Source organism: Microtus oregoni, unplaced genomic scaffold, assembly GCF_018167655.1.
Source record: "Microtus oregoni isolate MIOR12 unplaced genomic scaffold, Mior012 000074F_003, whole genome shotgun sequence".
In the NCBI taxonomy this organism is placed as follows: domain Eukaryota; kingdom Metazoa; phylum Chordata; class Mammalia; order Rodentia; family Cricetidae; genus Microtus; species Microtus oregoni.
The window spans coordinates 976,319-998,425 of record NW_024543990.1 but is presented as its reverse complement, the minus strand read 5'-3'; the positions used below and the strand labels follow the sequence as shown (position 1 = coordinate 998,425).

The 22,107-nt window shown below is 44.5% G+C and overlaps 1 protein-coding gene across 1 annotated transcript in view; it reads left to right on the top strand.

The window, feature by feature from the left end:
• Positions 1–14,338, top strand: part of Rs1 (retinoschisin 1) — a 30,461-nt gene extending 16,123 nt beyond the window's left edge. The window contains exons 3-6 of the mRNA XM_041642403.1: positions 996–1,101; positions 10,679–10,820; positions 11,292–11,487; positions 14,186–14,338. Of these exons, the coding sequence (XP_041498337.1) occupies positions 996–1,101; positions 10,679–10,820; positions 11,292–11,487; positions 14,186–14,338 (597 nt within the window). The remainder of the gene's footprint in view (positions 1–995; positions 1,102–10,678; positions 10,821–11,291; positions 11,488–14,185) is intronic.
• Positions 14,339–22,107: the final 7,769 nt, after the last annotated feature.

Genomic DNA, 22,107 nt, shown 5'->3' with positions numbered 1-22,107 from the left:
AGATAGGACCCTCCAGGGAGCATGATGAGTCCAACCTTGTACTGGAACTCCATCCCCAAGAAGGTCAACATTATTAGCCTACAGTGACAGACATTTACTTATTTAGAATCAAAGATGAGAAGGCTATGGTGGAATACATCTTTAAACTCAGCATTTGAGATGTAGAAGCAGGAGGGGCAGGAGGTTAGAGGCCATCCTTGGCTACACGGAATGTTGGAGGTCAGTCAACCTGTGCTGAATTCGGCCCTAGCTTGAAACAAAACAAAAAAGGAAATAGGAAGATGGCTCATTTGGTAAATCACTTGCTTCTCATGCACAAGGACTTGTGTTCATTCAATAGAACTTAGAAAACATTTTGGGCATGTTGGCAGGAGCTTGTAATCCCAGTGCTGGGGAGGTAGAGATAGGAGAATCCCTGGGCATGCTGGCCAACCAGTCTAGCCTAATTGGTGAGCTCCAGGCAGATAAGAGACCCTGCCTCAAAGGAAGCAGCTGGAATTCCCGAGAAAGGCATCCAGCTGTTCTCTAGCCACCACACATGAGTATCTAAGCACACATGCACATACACATTGTGTAAAAATGGAATATAGAGCTGGGGTACCTTCATTGGAAGAATGTTTGCTTAGCCTGCATGAAGAAGCTCTTGATTTGGTCCTAAGCACCATATAAACTGGGCAAGGTAGCATCCATCTATAAACCCAGCACTCACAGGAGGATGGGGGGGGGGCGGTTAAAGGTCATCCTCTGCTATGTAGTGAGTTTAAAGTCAGCCTGGGATACGTGAGAGAGACCTTGTCTAAAAAACAGCAGCAGCAGCGAGAACAACCCAAGCGAAAAAAGTAACATGAAATCAAAGAAAAGTGGCCACCGTGTGCGTTCAGAGGCACACGCTATAAGGAGTGAGTTTGACCTTTGCAAGCAAGCTTCTTGTGGTACGCTGGCCAGTTGTCTTTGACTGTGACTTCTATGACTTGTATCACTCTGGCTGCCTGCAGGATGAGGGCGAGGACCCCTGGTACCACAAAGCATGCAAATGTGATTGCCAGGGAGGAGCCAATGCTCTGTGGTCGGCTGGAGCTGCCTCTTTAGACTGTATTCCAGGTAAGTGGCTCAACACCCTACCATTCCTCCTTCCAACGCCCAGTTCCTCTGCTTGTGTTTTCTCCCATGCCCACTTGTGGGAATCACATCTCACACTGGCCACTGCTCCAACATGCTCCTTCCCTCTCTGCTTGACTGAGATGGTCAGATGAGACCCAACTGTCAACGCAATCTGAAAATAACTGAGTGGGGGGGGGGGAGTCCCCTTTTTATGGATATCAGAGGAAGGAGTGGGTTCTATGTCCTGTGATTGATGAGTAGTCCATAGTATGTACTTGGAGTCAGGCTGTCTCCAAATCAACTTTGAGGGTAGGGAGGGCAAGAATCTGGAAAAACAAGTTGCTTCAGTTCTAGAAACCAAATTATTATTGTTTCTTGGATTGTCAGAGTTCAGCCAAAATGGAGGAGCTCTACAAAATGGTATGATCCTGGCCAACACTAACTACTGCCATTGTGGGTTTGGAAGTAGCCACAGGCATTGTATGAACGCATAAGCATGGCTGTGTCTCAGTAACATTTTATAATAAAGCAGGCACTGGTGAGCCCAGGTATGGTGGTACAAGCCTGTGATTCCCAACACTTGGGAGGCAGAGGCAGCAGGATCATGAGTTTGAGACCAGCCTGGGCTATACAGTGAGACACTGTCACTAACAGAACAAATGGGTGATGAGTCGAACTTGATTTAGAGGTTACAGTTTGGTGACTCTGCTCTGTGGGGCTGTTAGGAGGAACGGATAGGACAAGGCATCATTGTGTTGAACTTGGCCAACAGCAGCCTTTATTAGACATTGGTTCTTTTGTTTTGTTACGTCCTTGGAGTTAGCACTGAGAAATCAGAGCAGACTTGCAGAGGCTTGCACTGTCTCTGCAAATATTTGTAAGGCTTAATCTTTTCCATGGCCCAGGGCCAATTGTGCATGAAACTGGTCTGGCCACCCCTCTCCCGGTTATGACAGTGCCCTTCAGTCTCCTTTCCTCATGAGAAACTTAGTCTCTTCAGAGAACTGTGAGGTCAGGATGGGGAGCTGGGGGACAGGAAGGCTGTTCAGCGAAGTGGGGTTTTTCCTTAGAAATGTTGTCTCACTATGTTTGGTGGGGACTCATGAAGCTGTTAAATGCTGGTGTGATCTGCCCAGTCTTAAAGGATCTTCTCTAGTAATGCATCTATAAATCTGTTCAATGACTTTAGCTGCACACCTACCGTGTGCTGGGCACTGATAGGAAGTCAGGAACAAAGGCTTTGGCTCCGCCATGGTGAGAGTTACCATTTACTGGAAATGATTTTTTTTTTCTGCTGTGGATGGGGAGATATGCCTCCTCCCAATGGAAGACCCTCTAATCCAGTGCTTCTCAACCTTCCTAATAATGCTGTGACCCTTTAATACAGCTCCTCAAGTTGTGGTGTCTCCGAACCATAAGACAATTTTGTTGCTACTTCATAACTATGATTTAGTTACTGCTATGAATCATAATGTAAATATCTGATATGCGAAAGGGTTGTCTGATCCCCCAAAGGGTTTGAGAGCCACAATTTGAGACCCCTGGACTAATCCTGCAGGGTACTCTCCATTCTTATGCCCGAAGGGGAAGAACCATACCGGGGCACAGGTAAAGGGTGCAGGTGGTCACTGCTTCTTCTAGCAAGCACAAGGGTTTTAGAGGGGGAGGAAGCAAAGCAGGAAGTGAGTCCACCCTCCCCAGTCTCCTGAGGTGACAAAGGGCTGTCTCTAGTGCCTAGACTTCTATTTTTTTTTATTTTTCATTTTTATTTATTTATTTATTTATTTATTTATTTATTTATTTATTTATTTATTTTTGGTTTTTCGAGACAGGGTTTCTCTATGGTTTTGGAGCCTGTCCTGGGACTAGCTCTTGTAGACCAGGCTGGCCTTGAACTCACAGAGATCCACCTGATTCTGCCTCCTGAGTGCTGGGATTAAAGGCGTGCGCCACCACCGCCTGGCGTGCCTAGACTTCTAAGTTGCCAAAGATGGAAGCTTTATTAGAAGCAGTCTTTCTCCACAACTCAACCCGCTACACTTAGAGGCAGGAATACGTATGAAGGTGGAACCACAGATAAAGGGAGTAGCTGCCTTGTTGAGGGGGAAGGGGTGTTGTTGGAAGCCAGGTGGAGCCTGCCAAGATTAGGTCTGCTGTTTTCCTCGGAGCCTTGTCCCTTCCTTCTCCTATCTGGTCGGCTCCATCACCATCCATGCTGCCGTAGGCACTCCTCCTTTCTTATTGTGCCTGGCCTTGCCTTTGTGAGCCCAACCTTTGTTAGCCAAAACGTTTCCCGTAGGAATATGAGATCCACTGGGATTTTATTCCAAAGAAGCTTCTTGGGAAGTAGACAGGGGGCTGGGGATGCAGCTCTATTGGCGGGAGGCCTGTCTAGCACATACAGAGCCCTGGCTTTGACCTTTGGGGCTCATGATCCCAGCACCCTGGAGGTAGAAGCAGCAGGACCATTATTTCAAGACGGCACTCAGTGCTACAGAGGGAGTTTGAAGCCAGCCTGGATTATATAAGAAACTATGTCGAAAATAAATGAAGAGGGCCCGTGGCATGGGTCAGCAGGCCAAGATGCCTGCTGACCGGACTCACACAACGGCGGGAGATGGAGACTGCTTCAAGTTGTCCTCTGACCTCCAGATATACACTGATTTCCACGTGTGTGTGCTGGCACACTCCCTTCAACCCCTCCCCAAATAAGTAAATATATTGAAAATACAGAAGAAAAACAGAAAAGAAATTGAATAGGGATTGTTTATGGGGATTGCCTTTATTAAGTCAACCACTTGAGGAGCTGAGAAGGTCCTGCTTTGGCTATTTGGTCCCTTATGGAGTTGCCATGAACTTGAGGTTCTAACCTGATACTATATCTTGGCATAAGTGTTCTCTTTGTAGCATTTTTTTTCTAACACCATGGATACCTTCAGGAAGAAAGAACAAACGCCATGTCATTGTGTTAACTGGCTGTTCTGTGAAAGACAAGATTCAAGGCAGCAGGACTAGTCTCAAGCTTCCAGGAGTCACTCGTTGGTCACAGTTTCTTTCAGTCTCTCATGGAATGCCAAGAATATCACTTCGTCTGTCTGGATCTTGATGTTGAGTGCTTCCATCAGGGCCTGCCTCAGGAGGGAAGATCCTAGAAAGCACAGAAGTATGGGTGCTGTCACTCAGAGCTGCCCAGAGAGTGTACAGGGCTACTTAGGTTAAAGCCTAGAGGCTCCACCCACAGACTAGAAGACCAGGGACCTTTAGCTGCAGCTAAAACTGTTACAAATACCAATTCTGCCTTTTCCCCAGCTGAGCTAAGATCGGCCTGGCCTCTCAAGGATGGGGTATAACAGGGCGGGGCATGAGAAAGCCTAAACAATTCAGGGGTTCTGGCTGGGGATATAGTTGAGTGGTAGAGTACTTGCTTAACATGCGTGAAATCCTAGGTTCAATCCTCAGCACTACAAAAAACAAAAATAAAAACAAAGATAACCCAGTGGTTCCTCAGTAATTTACTTTTGCTCCAGATTTATTTGCTATGCAAATGTATATAATCTTTTATAAATATTTTTCTGTTTTATTACTCTGTGTTGTATTATCATTTTGTATTTTCAATTCTAACACACACAAACACAGAGTAACATTCATCGTCTCAGGAATTTCTTATCAGAAATGTTCCTGAGCTTCCCTGTCCTCCCTTTTAAAAGACAGGATCTGCTGTCGTCAAGGAGGACCTTCAACTCTTTGATTGTCCTGAGAACTACAGTTGTAAGCAGGTTCCACCCGGATTAGTTTTCTTTGGGTTTCTTTAGGTTAACTTTGTTCTCTGTTGTGGTGCTTGGGATTAATCCAAGAGCCTCACGCCACAAAGTACTTGGTGAACTATACACTAAGACTTTGTATGTGTTGAAAAGAACTACCACTGAGCAACATCCATACTCTGACTTTAGCCCTGAATATTCTTTATAAACAAGACTGGGCCTCATACAGAGCCATAAAATACAGACGGAATAAAGCAAGCTACCCTGTTAAGTACCTTAGCAACCCATTCCACATGTGTCCTTACACATCAAGGGTCACTTGCGCCATAAAAGGTGCAAGGTTTTCCTTTAAGAGTAAAATGACTACAGGAATCATGTCATAAGGGCTGCCAGGTGACTTGAGATGGACCAATAGGAAGAATTCTTTCTGTGCAAGCTTGAGGACCCGAGGTTCAATTCCCAACACCCTCATTAAAAACTGTGTTGCACGCCTTTAAACTCAGCACTCGGGAGGCAGAAGCAGGTGGATCTCTGTGAGTTCGAGGCCAGCCTGGTCTACAGAGTGAGTTCCAGAACAGATGTCAAAGCTAGGCAGAGAAACCCTGTCTTGAAAACAAAACAAAACAAACATAAAACCTCACCACCACCGACAACAAAAACTAGGCATCACAAGGTGTGGAGACACACACTTTTAATTCCAGCACCCAGGAGGTAGAAGCAGGCAGGTTTATGGGCTTGAGGCCAGCATTGTATACATAGTAAGTTCCAGGCTAGCCAGCACTACTAGGTGAAACCTGATCAAAACAACAACCAAAACCAAGAACACAAAAACTAAGCATTTCAGTGTATGTGACCTCAGCATTGGTGAATGGAGAGAGGTGGATTATGGGAGTTTGGTAGCTAGCCGGTCAAGAAAAAACACTGAGCTTCAGTCCAGTAAGAGACTCTTGTCTAATTTTTTTTTAAAAAAAAAAAAACAATCTTTTTTCATTATACATACCAATCCCTGTTCCCACTCCCTCCCTTCCTCCCATTCCCTGCACTTTCTCCTCCACTCCAACCCTCTATCCACTCCTCAGAGAGGGTAGGTACATTTCTTTGGGGAAGGTCCAAGGCCCTCCCTACTAGGCAAGGTATGAGCAAGGTATCCATCCAAAGAGAATAGGTTCCAAAAAAGCCAGCACAAGCTGTAGGGATAAAACCTGATGCCACTGCCAGTGGCTCCGCAGTCTGCCCCAGCCATATAACTGTCACCCACATTCAGAGGGACTAGTTTGGTCCTATGCTTGGAGTGTTGGAGAGCTTCCATTAGCTCATGTAAGCTGTGTCAGTGGGTGTCCCCATCATGGTCTTGACCTCTTTGTTCATATTCTCATTTCCCCACTCTTCAACTGGACTTTGGGAGCTCAGTCCAGTGCTCCGATGTGGGAAGAGACCCTGTCTTTTTTTTTCTGATTTAAAGATGGTTTTTATTTTTTTTAATTTTTTTAAAATTTATTTATTTATTAAAGATTTCTGCCTCCTCCCCGCCACCGCCTCCCATTTCCTCCCCCTCCCCCAATCAAGTCACCCTCCCTCGTCAGCCCAAAGAGCAATCAGGGTTCCCTGCACTGTGGGAAGTCCAAGGACCACCCACCTCCATCCAGGACTAGTAAGATGAGCATCCAAACTGCCTTGGCTCCCACAAAGCCAGTACGTGCAGTAGGATCAAAAACCCATTGCCATTGTTCTTGAGTTCTCAGTAGTCCTCATTGTCCGCTATGTTCAGAGAGTCCGGTTTTATCTCATGTTTTTTCAGACCCGGGCCAGCTGGCCTTGGTGAGTTCCCGAAAGAACATCCCCATTGTCTCAGTGTGTGGGTGCACCCCTCGTGGTCCTGAGTTCCATGCTCGTACTCTCTCTCCTTCTGCTCCTGATTTGGGCCTTGAGATTTCTGTCCGGTGCTCCAATGTGGGTGGGTCTCTGTCCCTGTCTCCTTTCATTGCCTGATGAAGGTTAATATTCAGGAGGGTGCCTATATGTTTTTCTTTGGGTTCACCTTCTTATTTAGCTTCTCTAGGATCACGAATTATAGGCTCAATGTCCTTTATTTATGGCTAGAAACCAAATATGAGTGAGTACATCCCATGTTCCTCTTTTTGGGTCTGGCTTACCTCACTCAGGATAGTGTTTTCTATTTCTGTCCATTTGTATGCAAAATTCAAGAAGTCATTGTTTTTTACTGCTGAGTAGTACTCTAATATGTATATATTCCATACACTCTTCATCCATTCTTCCATTGAAGGGCATCTGGGTTGTTTCCAGGTTCTGGCTATTACAAACAATGCTGCTATGAACATAGTTGAGCATATACTTTTGTTGTATGATAGGGCCTCTCTTTGGTATATTCCCAAGAGTGGTATTGCTGAGAGAGACCCTGTCTTAAGGCAGAGGGTGATAAAGGAATTCACCCAACATCCTCTTCTGCTCTCCACATGAGCATGTGCACTTGTGGCGCACCTGCATACAGCACACGCGCATGTGCATACACACACACACACACACACACACACACACACACTCGATAGTGCAGTAGCTGTTTACAACAAAATCACTGGCAGAAACTTGGGAAGGTAATGTTCTTTGTGGGTTTGACAGGGATCAGCCCCTTTGAAGCTTGCAAGAATTGCCTGGGGGTGAGGTCTGGGCTCTCCAGGAAGTATATGGCTGCTTATGGTGGAACCTCTCTCTAGGCCACACTTCCTTAGAGTCCCCAGATGGTTTCCTGAGGGTGTCCAGAGGGCTAACTCATTCTTGGTCCTCAGTGGAAATGTGTGTCCAGTGAACTCAGGCCTCCACAAGGTTCCTTTTGCCTTAAGCTGTGGCTGTCGCCTCATCATTCAAGTCTCTCATTCTGAAAGATGTTGACAGTTGGGTAGGTGTAGGGGAAGACAGACAAGCAAGGGGAGGTGGGGGGGCTGGATTTCTGCCATGGTAAGTCCAAAGAAAAACATGCAAAACCGAGAAAGAATCCATTGAGCTTCATGAGTTTACCCAACACCACCAACCAGTGTTACAGCCTGCTCCTTTTCAGCTAGGCTCTGTACTCAGGGTCTACAGGTGCCAAACATGATTTCACTTTATCTTGTTCCACGTGGCTCGAGGCACTATTCCTATGGCGCCCATTCACAAGGTGAGGAAATAGGCTCAGAGGGAGTTAAGACAGCTGTTGCTACTGCGGGTCTTTAGCTTACTCCTGTCATGTGGGTGATGCGGAAACAAAGCACCAGAGTCCATGAAAGGTAATGGAAAGAGCAAACGGCCACGAACAGGGACTGGAAAGTGGGACCAAGTTTCCTTCCTTTCTAGCCCATGACCCTGAAGAGAAAGGGTCAGAAAGCAAAGGAATTTGGTCATTAGATGTTGGAAGCAGAATTGACTTAGAGATATTCAGTTAGAATAGGACAGAGTGAGGCTAGAAATGTAGTTAATTTGGTAAAGTGCCTTCATGGTAAACAAAGGAAAAAATCTTAGAAATTAAAGAATCCGAGGAGACAGGTGGGCATACACCTATAATCTCAGCACTTGGGAGGTGAACGCAGAGAAATCAAGGCCAGACTTAACTCTATAGCAAGTGTTCATAGTGAGTTTGAGGCCAGCCTGGGCTACATGAGACCTTGTCCTCCCAAACCAAACCAAACAGGTTAAGTGACAGGTCAAGGCCCATTAAAACCCTGGTTTTTGCCACTGGGATCTTTTCCAACCTTCTGCAAGACTCTGTCTTGCAGGTTGAAGGGATGTTGGGGGCTGGGTGTCTGGCTCTCTCAATCCACCAGCCCACAGAATGTCTTCTCTGACAGGCCAAAGCTTTTAAAATGCACTCTCAAAGTATGCTTGTTAAAAACACTCCTCTCCGGGAGTGGAGTCCCAGCCACTGAATTCCTAACAAGGTCCCCTAATGATTTGGCCACACCAGGTGTGATTGAGTGGCTCCTAAAGCACCGATCCTCTCTCCTGAAAGCTGGCGTGATTCTAATAGACTCCAAGGCCTTGAGCACTTGATAAACTACAAATGCTGTCCCCTTGGTCCCGCCCCGCTGAGACGTACAGACGTAGAAAAGAGCTGAGCTGTCCTAGCCTGAAGCCTGCGGCTATTCTGTCTATGGCGCCTCTGGGCAGGGCATGGCCATTTCTGAAGGTGGTGTGTGTGTGTGTGTGTGTGTGTGTGTGTGTTGGACCTTGTGCACGCTACAAAAACACTACCACTGGTCTACAGCCCCAGGCTGTTTTTACTGAATTTGGGAAGGTGTCTACAAAGAAGATTCAAACATCCCCTATTAGTTAATGTTCCAGGTGATGACGCCACAGCATATACACATGTTTTGCTTGAACTTATATTTACAAATGGAGAACATAATTTCCTTTGCCTTATTTGGAATGTATCGTTCTCAGGTAGGAAACGAAGCAAATGGAGGTGAATGGATGTATATAAGTTATCTTTTGTTTTCTATAGCATCTCAGTGAGGAGCTGGATTAGGATTCGAGTAAGAGGTTGCCTACCTAAGTGGCTTATCGAATTACTTTTGTACAGACGTGCAGGAAAAGGACTAGGGGTTAGAGAGTTACCTAAGGATAGCAGGCTAAGGATCCTGAAGGTCCCCGCAGAGTGCAAGTGACCTGTAGTTACCCCAGTTATCACGACTGCCTGCTATCTAGGCAGCAGGAACAAAGAGGGAACACAGAGAAAACTGGATTAGATAACTCTTAACAGACATTCTCTTGAACAAAGAGGGAACACAGAGAAAACTGGACTAGATAACTCTTACAGATATTCTCTTGTATGTCCTCTATCAGACGTTACACCACGGAGTCACGTCCAACCTTGAGAAACTCTGGGAAAGGCTTTAAAATTGTGTATGTGCTTCATTTATTTATTTACTTATAAATAAATAAAGCAAGTGATATCACTGCCCCTTAATAAAACTGCTTTGTTTTTGTCAAAACAAAAGGGAGATGCTCTGCTGTCAATTGGCAAGGTAACCCAAGGCTGGTTTTAATGTGAGGACTTACTTACAAAGGGAAGGGAGCAGCAGGCAACTAGCCCCTAAGGACCACTTTGGCTGTCCCCATCTGAAAGGAAGTAGTCCCCTTCAGCTGTTGCCTAATCATAGTCGTCCTTTATTTTTCTTCAGACATGGAGAAAATGACAATTCCCAAGCAGGAAGTCAGTCTCAGTATGTAATTGCCATTTCTGTGGCTCACCATTGTTTTCCGCCTATAATTGGCTTCATCAGCTGCTCAAGAACAATTAGAGACCCTAATGTTCATATGCAGCACAGTTCAACCTGTGATAATGAGGGAACTAAAGCTGGCCGCCTGGCATTTCAGTATGCTATTTTGCTGAGCACCTCTTGGCATTTAGGTCTCTAAACGGATGAGGGAGGCAATGCATTTCTCACACCCCCCCCATGGGGTTGCCATAGAACCCGCTTTTATGGATGTTGAGTGAATGTCTCTATGGCAAACAATTTACTTTAGTTCACCGCTATCCCATGAGCGCACTTAATAGGAGGAGGTCCAGCTTGCTGCATCTAGTACCATGCTGAGACACGAAATGTCCTCCACTTGCAAAGTGCCAGTGTTCCTGCTTTGTTCTTTAAAGCCATTTCCTGTCGGAGTTCAGGGATAAGGGGTTCATTCCTGCATTTGAGTTTTGAGATGGGATCTCAAAACTTTCTCAGGGCGGCCCAGAGAAGCTGGAACTCCACAGATACACACACTGCCACTCTGGTTAGAGTTGTGGGGGTTTGAGTGTGTGTTGTTTTTTTCCTCCTCAGAATGCCCCTATCACAAACCCCTGGGTTTCGAGTCAGGAGAGGTCACACCAGATCAGATCACCTGCTCCAGCCCGGAGCAGTATGTTGGCTGGTACTCCTCATGGACAGCAAACAAGGCCCGGCTCAACAGCCAAGGCTTCGGGTAAGTAGGGCACGCAGCCCAGGTGGAGACATACTTAAAAAAAATAAAATAAAATAAAAAGATGTGCTTTGAAAACTTAGGTCCGTCTCACAAACGGATGCCACATAAAGCACTTATTCAACAAACCCCAGCTGAGTGCCTTGTTGTGCCAAGGACTGCAAGTACAATGGTGGCATTGGTGACTTCCTTGGCATTGGTGACACACAGTGACGAGGGGGAGACAGACTGGAAGCACAGCCCTGCACACCCATTCAGCTCAAGGGATGAAAACTGCTGGGGAAATGGGGAAAGAAAGGAAGACCTCGTCAGCTAAAGATGCCAGGGAAGTCTCTCCTAAGGAAAGACCCCGAGGATTCCCGAGTTGGGATGATGCCCCTTGGTGCTAGGAGTCCCTCAAAAATCTGTCACCTGTTGGCTTTTTGTAGAGATTTATAGAGGATGGCTCCTGGTAATTTGGTGTGTTCCTGGCAGGTGCGCTTGGCTTTCCAAGTATCAGGACAGTAGCCAGTGGCTCCAGATAGATTTGAAGGAGATCAAGGTGATTTCGGGTATCCTTACCCAGGGACGCTGTGACATAGATGAGTGGATGACAAAGTACAGTGTGCAATACAGGACCGATGAACGCCTGAACTGGATTTACTATAAGGACCAGACTGGAAACAATCGGGTAAGTGGGACTCACTCCAAGTCACCATCCCTTGAGACTTGCCCCAGCCTGCTGTCCATGTGTATGTCCTAACGCTGACCCCTCTGCATGTTGGGTCATTTGCGTTCCATCTCCACTGTATGATCTGCTCTCTTTCCCAGAGGTACCCCGGGCCACTAGCAGTTTCTACATGAATGCTGTACTTTCATGCCAAAGAGGTGGTTTTCTAGTTCTCAGTAACAGCCTGTAATCACTCAAAAACACCGCCCTGGCTATCTGGACTGTTCCAAACTCACTGGGTCATTGACCGTGGGGTTTCATGGGCCTGACTTAACTTGCTAGCACTCATTTGCATAGTTATGGCCTCTTCTTACTACTGACCGAGACTGACAGCTGCAAAGGAAGCCTAGCAAGTTAGCCACTTTGAGGCTCGAGAGATGGCTCAGTGGTTAAGAACACATGTTACTCTTGCAGAGAAGCAGAGTCCAGCTCCCAACACCCGGATCATAATGTTCTGTAACTCCAGTTCCAGGGGATCAGGTGCTTCTGGCTTCCAAGGACATCTGCACTCCCTTGGCACATAGCCACACACAGGCATGCGTGAATACACATAACAGTAAAAGCAATGCTAAAAACAAGTTTGAAAATATTAGCAATTGCTAATATTAAGATGAACTAATATTAATTGCCTAAATGGCTATTTAAAAGATGGTGTCAGTACAGACACACTTAATCTATTAATCCTTGCAGGCTGAGTTCTAGATCTTCACTATGAACTAACCACATTAAGCACCTGGCTGTCTTTGCAAAAAAAAAAAAAAAAAAAAAAACCTCATTAGCTGTTTGGAAATGGAAATGCTACCCCCCCCCCCCTTTTTTTTTTGGCCCAACAGTAAGGAATTCTTCAGGCTATTTCCGATCTCTCTCCTGCCCTCTCAATGTGCAGCCCAGGCTGGTCCTGATCCTCTCGCCTCACTCTCCTGAATGCTGGGATTACAGGCGTGTGCCACTGCTTCCAGTTCTCCTCAGACTATTTTTGACATTTAATCGATTTATGTAGATATGTGTGACTGATAATCAGAAGGCCTTATAGTCCATGGTGGCAGTTTGCACAGTAAGACAAACACAGGTTGAAGTTAGGAGGAGTCTGACACAGTGGGAAAAACCATTTTGATGCTTTTTTTTGAGACTACAAGGTTTCAGGCATCCCACGCTGGTTTCTAATTTGCATATGGCTGAGGATAACCTTGGACTTCTGCTCCCCCTGCTCCTATCCACCTCCTGAGGGCTGGGATTGTAGCTGTATAACCATGGACAGTTTATGTGGTGTTGGGGATCAGACCCTAGCATTTTGTGCTTGTTAGTCAAGCACACTACCAATTGGGCCACACCCCCAGCACCTCCTAATTTCATTCTCTGGCCTTACCAGTTGACATTAGAATTCTTTTGTAAGCCTTGGACTTGTGAAGGCCTTGGTGACACTCTGAAGGCACTCCACCTCCATTCATGAAGTCTCAGGCCACATCCCATCAACTCCCTCTTCACTTTCTCCTGACTCTTAGATATGCTGAAGGACAAACAGCTTAGAGAGAAGGCAGCTCAGGCCTTCTTGCTAGGAAGAAAGGCAAGATCACTGCAAATGAGGGCCGCCTATTTTGTGGCTAGATAAAGCTAAGTGCAGCAGTTAAATATTTTAAAGAGACAGTTACAGGAGGAAATGAGATGCTTTTATGTCATGGAGCAGAACACCATGACCCTAGAAAGAGTATGAAGAATTCAGAAATAGCGTCAAGCACCTACAACATTTTATGTTGCTTCCTGAAAAGCATTAAGCAAACCTTTTATCTCTATGTCAACACCACCTTCTCCTTTCCAGAATTTTCCCTCTAGTTTAGTCTGTTTGTAAAAAATAGTCTTCCAAGTCTGAAAGGCACTTGTCACTTGGAACACAGTAGAAACACACATTTAAGCTTTGCCTTCCAACTTCAGAGGCAGTTACAGGTTTGACGAGTGTACCCTGGATATCTTCGGAACACGTGAACACCTCTCTTGTGTGGGATGAACCCTTTCAATTTTTTTTTTTGTCAAAGGGCAAAGGATTAAAATGGAAAATTTGTGAAGAGACAAGATGCATATTCTAGCAACCATCCAATCGGACTCTGTAATGACAAAAATACTCATATCTGTACTGGCCGCCATGCTGACTACGGGTCATGTGCAGCTGCTGACCACTTTAAATGTAGCTGATGTGGGCTGGGCATGTGGTACCGTGGGAGAGTGCTTATTTGGCACATACAAGGCCTTGGCATCCTACCGCGTGTGTGTGTGTATACACGTGCACACACACACAGGCGAGAAACTAAATTTCCATGTACTTTCACTTCATATAAATTTAACTGGGCACACATGACTATTGGCTACCATTTTGGATAGTGCAATGTCCCCAGAGCATGTAGCTGTTTGCAATCAGCCAGCCAGATTTTTATGGGGTGGCTGAGCAGATAAAGGTACTTGCCACCAAGCATGGCAACCTGAGTTCAAGACTTAGAATCCACATATCAGGAGAGAACTGATTGGACTCCCGAAAGTGGTGTTCTGACTTCTACACACATACTGTGGCACATAGGCACGCACGCACGCACACCCACACGCACCCACACACACAGACACACAATTTGTATGTGGATATTATATGACCAGATTTCCTCCCTCTGTTTAGGTCTTCTATGGAAATTCAGACCGGAGTTCTACAGTCCAGAATTTACTGAGGCCCCCCATCATTTCCCGCTTCATCCGACTGATCCCTCTGGGCTGGCATGTCCGAATTGCCATCCGGATGGAACTGCTTGAGTGTGCCAGCAAGTGTGCCTGATGCCCATTCATTTCAGCTCAGTCCTGCCACAGTGGGGAGAGCTTGGTGGGGGGATGGGGGACACCTGCCATGTCACTGTGATGAATAGGGCTGTATCTTCTAAGTACTTTAAAATGTAGATTTGGGTAGAGAATATTTCACTTTTAAAAAGATATAGTTTTGAGTTTCAATGGAAGAAAAAAAATAAGCATTTCCTGAACTCGGCCAAAGAAAATAAGAACAAAGAAAATATCCCTCAAACCACTTTCTTACATAAACCTAAATAGCAGGGGTAATTTGCTGCTCTCGCTCGCTCCCTCTCTTTTTCTTTTTGTCTAAGTGAACTGTCAAAGGTGCAGACCCAGAGGAACATAAAGCAGCTCTAATAATTTGAAAATTCTTTTTGGCTCTTACCACATTCAGAACAGGAGCATACGATTTTGCAAAGCCTCACAAGAATGCTGAAGGACTGCCCTTAAAACTTTCATTAAATCCTGACTAAAGTGGACTGGAGACACCAAGCAGGCAGGCATGAATAAAGCAGTGGGGAGCCTGCAGCATGGGGCCCAGAGGCTGTAAACAGCAACCAACCCACCCACCAACCAACCAACCCACCAACCAACCCACCAACCCACCAACTCACCAACCAACCCACCAACTCACCAACCAACCCACCAACCAATCAACCCACCAACCAACCAACCGACTAGTCAAGGCTCCCCCCTCCTAGAACTGTTTTTGCCTGGAAGGGGTTTGGTTATTTAGCTACAGGCCTGAGGGAATTAGGGCCATTCCTTTTACAATTAGCTCTATTCTAGAACCCATTCAGCCAGCTGTCCATCTGTGGTTACCAGGAAATGAATGCAAGGAGAAGGCTGCGTGTGTGGGTAGTGAGGGTTCCCTTACACAGAGGAAGCCCAAATGACTAGACTACATCACATCTCTTTTATCTATGGCTACAATTTTCCAGAAAAAGAACACACTTTGAAGCGCAGCTGAGGTAAGACATAACTCTGGCTCCTAGGAGGAGAGCATGCTTTGTGGAAAGGGGTCAGAGCTCCTGTCAGAGGACTGTGTGGGGATGGCTCAGTCACTAAAGTGCTTGCTGTACAAGCAAAAGGACTTGACCTTACATTCCTAGAATCCATGTGAAAAACTAGGCAGGTACGGTAGACGTGCCTTTAATCTCAGAATTTGAGAGTCAGAAGCAAGCAGATCTCTGTGAGTTCAAGGCCAGCCTGGTCTACATAGCAGTTCCAAGCCAGTCATAGCTACACAGTGACACTCTGTCTCAAGAAAAAAGAAAGCCAGGCATGGAAAGTCATACCTGTAAATTCTAGGACTATGAGTCAGGTAGAGACAGGAGGATTCCTAGAGCTTGCTGGCCAGTCAGTCTAGCCTAATCAGTAAGCTCCAGGTTCACTGAGAAACCCAGTCTCAGAAAGTGAAGAGCGATTGAGGAAGAGACCAGATGTGGACCTCTGTCCCGTATGTGCACATAGGTCAACCTATGAGCAGGGAGAGTCTATTGCTTCTCTGTGAGATGCTTCTCCCTTCTGACTTCGGCCTTGCCCACTCAAACGTGCTTCCTTTGACATGGCATCTGAAACCTCGTCTGGTAGGAATGGGCTTGGCTCCTGGTTCTCTGGTTGGAGAAGCTCATCTAGCAGGGAGCTTTAGAACCTGAGAGAATGACTACTGCTCTTGGTCCCATTTGCCACCTGGAGCTCATGCTGTGTTTGAGGCCTTTCCCTGGGAGAGGCGTGTGGGGAGAAGCTGACAATCCAGAGGATGGAGCCCTCCAAAGACAAGGGCCTGGCCCCTCCCCCTACACACACAGTGTAGCCTTGGTTAGCAGATTTTTTTCTCTGGTATAACTTTCCATTTCCAGATATTAAAAGAAATGAATGGACTCACACTAAAATGACCTAGGATGGCCGGACTTGGTGGTGTATATCTTTAATCCCAGCGCTTGGGAGACACGGACAGGTGGATCTCTGTGAGTTCAAGGCCAGGTCTACAGAGCGAGCTCCAGGTCAGCCAAAGCAAAATAGTGAGGCTGTCTCTCAAAAATCAATCAACCAACCAACCAACCAATCAATCAAATGACCTTGGATGCCACAATCTTCTTAGTGAATGGAAAAACTTCTTCAAAGCTTCCAATTTCCTACCTAGCGTTTTAGAGTTCCACAGGGGTGTGTGTGGGTACGTGTAGTGTGTGTGTGTGTGTGTGTGTGTGTGTGTGTGTGTGGAGGGGAGGTGACACTGCTCAATGACATTCCTAGAATTACTGCATATACAAATCCATTTTGGATGAAATTCCTGAAAGCTGACTCTTATTTGGAAAACTTACTTTTTTTTAACCACACTGAGTAATTGGCAGAGAAAATAACTTGAGTTCTGATGAGGGAAAAAATAGACAAAAGGCTGTGGGTATGAGGCGTGGATAAAGACCCATCAAGTAACAGTTCAGATCATAAATTTGTTTTGTAAGAGTTTTATTAAGTTCACACAAATAACCCTTATCCACTTGCAGTGTATAATTCGACAAAGTATGTTCAGACCTGTGCAATTATTACCACAAGTAACTTTAGCCTATTCTTTTTTTTAAAAAATATTTATTTATCTATTATTTATACAGTATTTTGTCTGCTTGTATGCCTGTAGGCCAGAAGAGGGCACCAGACCCCATTACAGATGGTTGTGAGCCACCATGTGGTTGCTGGGAATTGAACTCAGGACCTTTGGAAGAGCAGGCAGTGCTCTTAACCGCTGAGCCATTTCTCCAGCCCCCAACTTTAGCCTATTCTTATCACCCCTGGGGGAATCCTCCCATGAGCCATCAGCCACCACAATCCTGGGCTACTTGTAATCCATTTTACCTATAGATTTATCTAGTTCTGGGCATTTCCCCAGATACATGGAATCCTAGGATATATAGTAGTTCTTGGTTGGTTTCTTCTCCTTATCATTGTGTTTCTAAAGTCCATGTGTTGGAGAAGTACTTCTCCCCTTTTTGTTACTATCATTCCATGTAGGAATATTCAATTAGTATCTACCCATTCTTCTGGGTGCTTTCTACTTTGGAGCATAATGCTGCTACATGAACATTGATGTGCAAATTTTTGCATAGACATGCTTTATCTTGAGCATACACACCACACATTTAGATTTGTTGGGTCACTTGGTGACTTCATGCTTAGCCTTATCAAAACTTACTTGCCCAGGTGGCTGCACCATTTTCTGTTCCCACTAGCAATGTATAAAGGGTTCCAATCTCTCCACATCTTCAGTAACGCTTCTCGTCTTCCTTTAGATCCATTGTAGAATGTGTGTAGTGGCATTCCATGGTGATTTTGATTTGCATTTCCCTAATAACCAATGGTGTTGAGCATCTTTTCAAGGGGCAATTTGCATATCTTTAGAGAACCGGCTATTCAAACCCTTTCCCCATTTTAAAATTTCAATTCATCATTTCATTAAGAGTTCTTTGCATATTCTACATATAATCCTCTTATGCAAATTTCTGTTGTTGTCCTTTGAGACAAGGTCTCACTATGTAGCTCTGGCTAACCTGGAACTCACTCTGTAGACCAGGCTGGCCTAGAACTCAGAGATCCTGCTGCCTCTGCCTCTCAAGTTCTGGGTCATCACATCTGGCCTTTCATTTTTTCAAACTCCCTTGGTGAAGTCCTTTGAAGCATGGCAAGGTCCAGATTTCTAGGAAGTCCAACTTTCCCGCTGTGTCTTTTGATGTATTATCTGAGAAACTACTCCCAAGTCTAGGGTCAAGAAGGTTCACTCCTCTGTTTTCTTCAAACAGTTTGAAAATTCTTTCAAAAAAGAGTTTTAAAGCAAGAGTCTAATTTCATTCTTTGCATGTCAATATGCAGTTGTCCTGGTACCTTCTGTGGAAGCCCTTCCCCCAAATGAATGGGCTTTGTACCCTTGCCAAAACCAACTGGCCCAGAATATGAGGGTTTCTTCTGGCCTCATAATTCTAGTCCTTCATAGTCTTCATTACTGTGGCACTGTAGGAAGTTATGAAATTAGGACATGTGAGTCTTCCAATTCTGCTCTTTTCAAGATTGCCTTGGCTCTTCTGGGTTCCTTACATTTCTAAATAAATATATCTGACGCCAGCCAGGGGTTTCACAATGGAAAATGCTTACAGTCTCAGAATTTAATAGCCAATGGGGACACTAAGGTCTGTGGGTAATTTGCTTTCAACAGCACACAGATTATTTACTTCATTACATTTGTGACAGGATGTATTAAAAACTAAACTATTACTGAAGGAAACCTGAAGCCTAACAATCTTACTAGTCGACAAAAACCAGTATGCTTCCAATATCATTTCTTTCAGGGGGTAATTCAATAAAATTATATAATGGAGCAAATTCATCCCTATCAGCGCATTTTGTTTATTTTTAATACTAGACTTTGGGTTATATGTGGAAGAATATTTTTATGCTTTTGAGGCCCTAACCCAGGGTCTAATACATGCTAGGCTAATGCTTTGCCACTAAGTTCCATCTGTAGCCTGCAAATTCAAACAAAACAAAACAAAGTAGCAAAGCACTCAATATTTGCATACTTTTAATTAATCATGAAGCATTAAATAATGCTATTAAGAAAAAAATTGGAAGTGATCCTGCTGCGTGATGTGGGAGGTTATATGGATAAAGCAAACTTTTTCCAAGTAGAGAAACTGCTATAAATTTGGTCTCAGAGCCAAGAAGATTACATCCCATAAGTAATGACTGCTGACAGTGCACCCCTCTGACCACATGAAGCGCAGCGCTAGAGGACAGCTGAAGAACACCCCATAAGCACTTTTGCTTCCCCAGTGAGGCCAACAGCCCTACATGAAGAGCAAAGAGAATACACATACCTAATGTACTAGCCAGAGCGGCTCTGTATAGCCAGCTTTCCACAGTCAGGGAAATTTCTTCCCAGTTTGATGATTGATTGGGAGAGAGAGAGAGAGAGAGAGAGAGAGAGAGAGAGAGAGAGAGAGAGAGAGAGAGAGAGAGAGAGAATGTATGTGCATACGTGCGTGCGCACATCCACAGAAGCCAGAAGATGACATGGGATCTTCTGGATCTGGAGTTACAGGTAGCTGTGGGCCACCCATGTGGGTATTAGGAACTGAACTGAACTCGGGCCCTCTGGAGGAGCAGCAGCAAGGGCTCATAACTAGTAAGCCATCTCTTGAGCCTCTCTTCCCAGCTTCTGGGAGCTATCAACTGAGGCACAAATACACAGTATGATATGATGCTAGCCAACATTTACCAAAATTCTGTTAAATGTTTGGCAGCATCTCATTAGATGTTCATAACAACCCTAGGTTATAGGTACTAGCAGTGTTTCCATTTAAAGGTAAAGAAACTGAGGCACAGGGAAGCTCAGTAAATATGTTGCCTCAAGTCATATCAGAGTTAAGTGATAAATCCACTAAGGCTATCTGTCTATTTAACTACTTTATCAGCCTCCCTAGATTTCTAAGAAGTTGTTTCACTGAAGAACTGCTTCATTCTTAAATCAGATCAGTCACTACCAGCTGGGAGATGTAGTAGAAGATGGCACATGAATTGGTGTGTTTAGAAAAAAAATTGGCCAGGTGGTGGTGGCGGCAGCGCACGCCTTTAATCCCATCAGGCAGAGTTCAAGGTCAACCAGGTCTATAGCCAAGACTGTTACACTGAGAAACCCTGTCTCAAAAAACCAAACCAGGGCTGGAGAGATGGCTCAGAGGTTAAGAGAACTGACTGCTGTTCTAGAGGTCCTGAGTTCAATTCCCAGCAACCACATGATGGCTCACACCCATCTATAATGAGATCTGGTGCCCAGAACACTATATATGTAAAATAAATAAATTTAAAAAAAAAAAAAAAAAAAAAAAAAAAAAAACCAAACCAAACCAAATCAAACTCAAAACAAAACAATACAAACGGACAAAAAAAAAAAAAACAGGAAAGAAAGTGAAAAAAAAGTATACTGGGCACAGTGGCTCATGCTATAAACACAAGAGGTGAAGGCAAAATAGTTCTCAGATAATTCTAAGTTGGAAGCTAGCCTGAGCTACACAGGATCTTTCCAAGATGAAACAAAACAAACAAACAAACAAAACCCCCACACACTTGATGACTTCGTCTTCGTTTCTTAGGAAACAGGGTCCTCTGACTGCCACATGCTTGGTGTGGCACATACATGTTATACTCATTGGCAGACAGACACACAGAATGAGAAGTTCTGAGTTTCAACTCTTACCCCCTTTTAAGGAAAGATATATAAAATTGGAGAATAAGTGACAAATAAAGTAAGATGAATTTGATGTTTCTGTCTCCCTACCGAGCAGTATATAGTTATGCCTCCAACTGGACTATAAACTGAAGGGGTGCGGCTCCTGTGCCTGTATTTAGACTGTCTCCCTTTGGCTCAGGAGAGTACACCCAGTTGGCCTAAACCAGGCATCAGTCAACTCTGCCTGTGCATATTATCTAGCTGTTTTTGTGCTGTATGCACAGGGTTCTGTGGAGCAACAAAGCTTTTATGGCCCATAGAGCCCATTTACTATTTGGCCTCTCTGAAAGAGTGTTAGCTAACCCCTGCTCTACAACCAGAAGCAATCTTTCAGAGCGGACCATTTTTACTTTGCAGCTCTAACCATGCCAGGTTAGCATCTCTCTTCATCCTCAGATTACCAAGTGAGCACCAAATGACACAGACAACAACACTCAAGTGTGAAAGAAACCAAAGTTTTCACAATGCCATCAGGGGAAAAGAACTTTATAAATAGGAAAAAAACCCATTAAGTAACAGGATCTGCTTTGCTTTGCTATACATTAATTTCTCTCCTTTAAACTGATTACAACTTCAAAGGCCCATTGGCCTCATTGGAATTCGAACACATTCTTGCTTACAAAGAAAGAATTAAAATGGAGCTGCTTGACTGTTCAAAGGCAAGAAGGACCACAGTGCTCAAGATTGGGAAAGCCTGGCAGTCACGTGAGTCACTGCAAAATCTGCATTTTATTAAAGACATGTGGGAAGATCCATTCAAAAATACATTGTGCTCAGTAAAAATTAACCATTTCATGCTGTTAATGAAGGTTACCACGGAGTAGATATTTGTAGAATATATACAGCAACAATAGAAATTTTACAGAAGTTTAGAATGGAATACATGCCAGAAAAAACTTGATAAGATGTACCAACACATGATACAAAGAGTTATAGAAACACTTTACAAATGGTTCATAATTAGCTTGTGAGGAATTTTAAGTATTCAACACTTTAAATTCAGTTTGGATTCAAAAATTAAAAAGATTAACAACCACATCACACCCTTGCCACAGTAAAAAGTATGGAATACACTTTATATAATGGTTTATAAAGTCTGTGCAATTAAGAATGTCCACTGATTATCTACCACACATCAGATGGCATATCCCTCTGGCTTATCCCTATTTTTGTTTTTAAGAATGAACAGGGGTTTCAATGTCACCCTGTCCTGTGCCTTCCCAGATTACCCCCTTCAAACTTAGTAAAGATTGAAGAAGTTCTGATAATTGTCTAAGTATATACAGAATAACTACCTGAATTCAGAATGGCACAAAGCAATTCTTAGAGATTGAACTCTGGGTTAACTATTTTGTTTGGCTTAATTGTCTCTGTTCATCAATGCAAGTTTACAGTAAGAATTGACTTCTTCCTATGGCCACATGGCCGCTCCTCCCCGAAGCCACCCCATCACTGACCAGAGTAAACAAGGAGAGGGAGAGAGA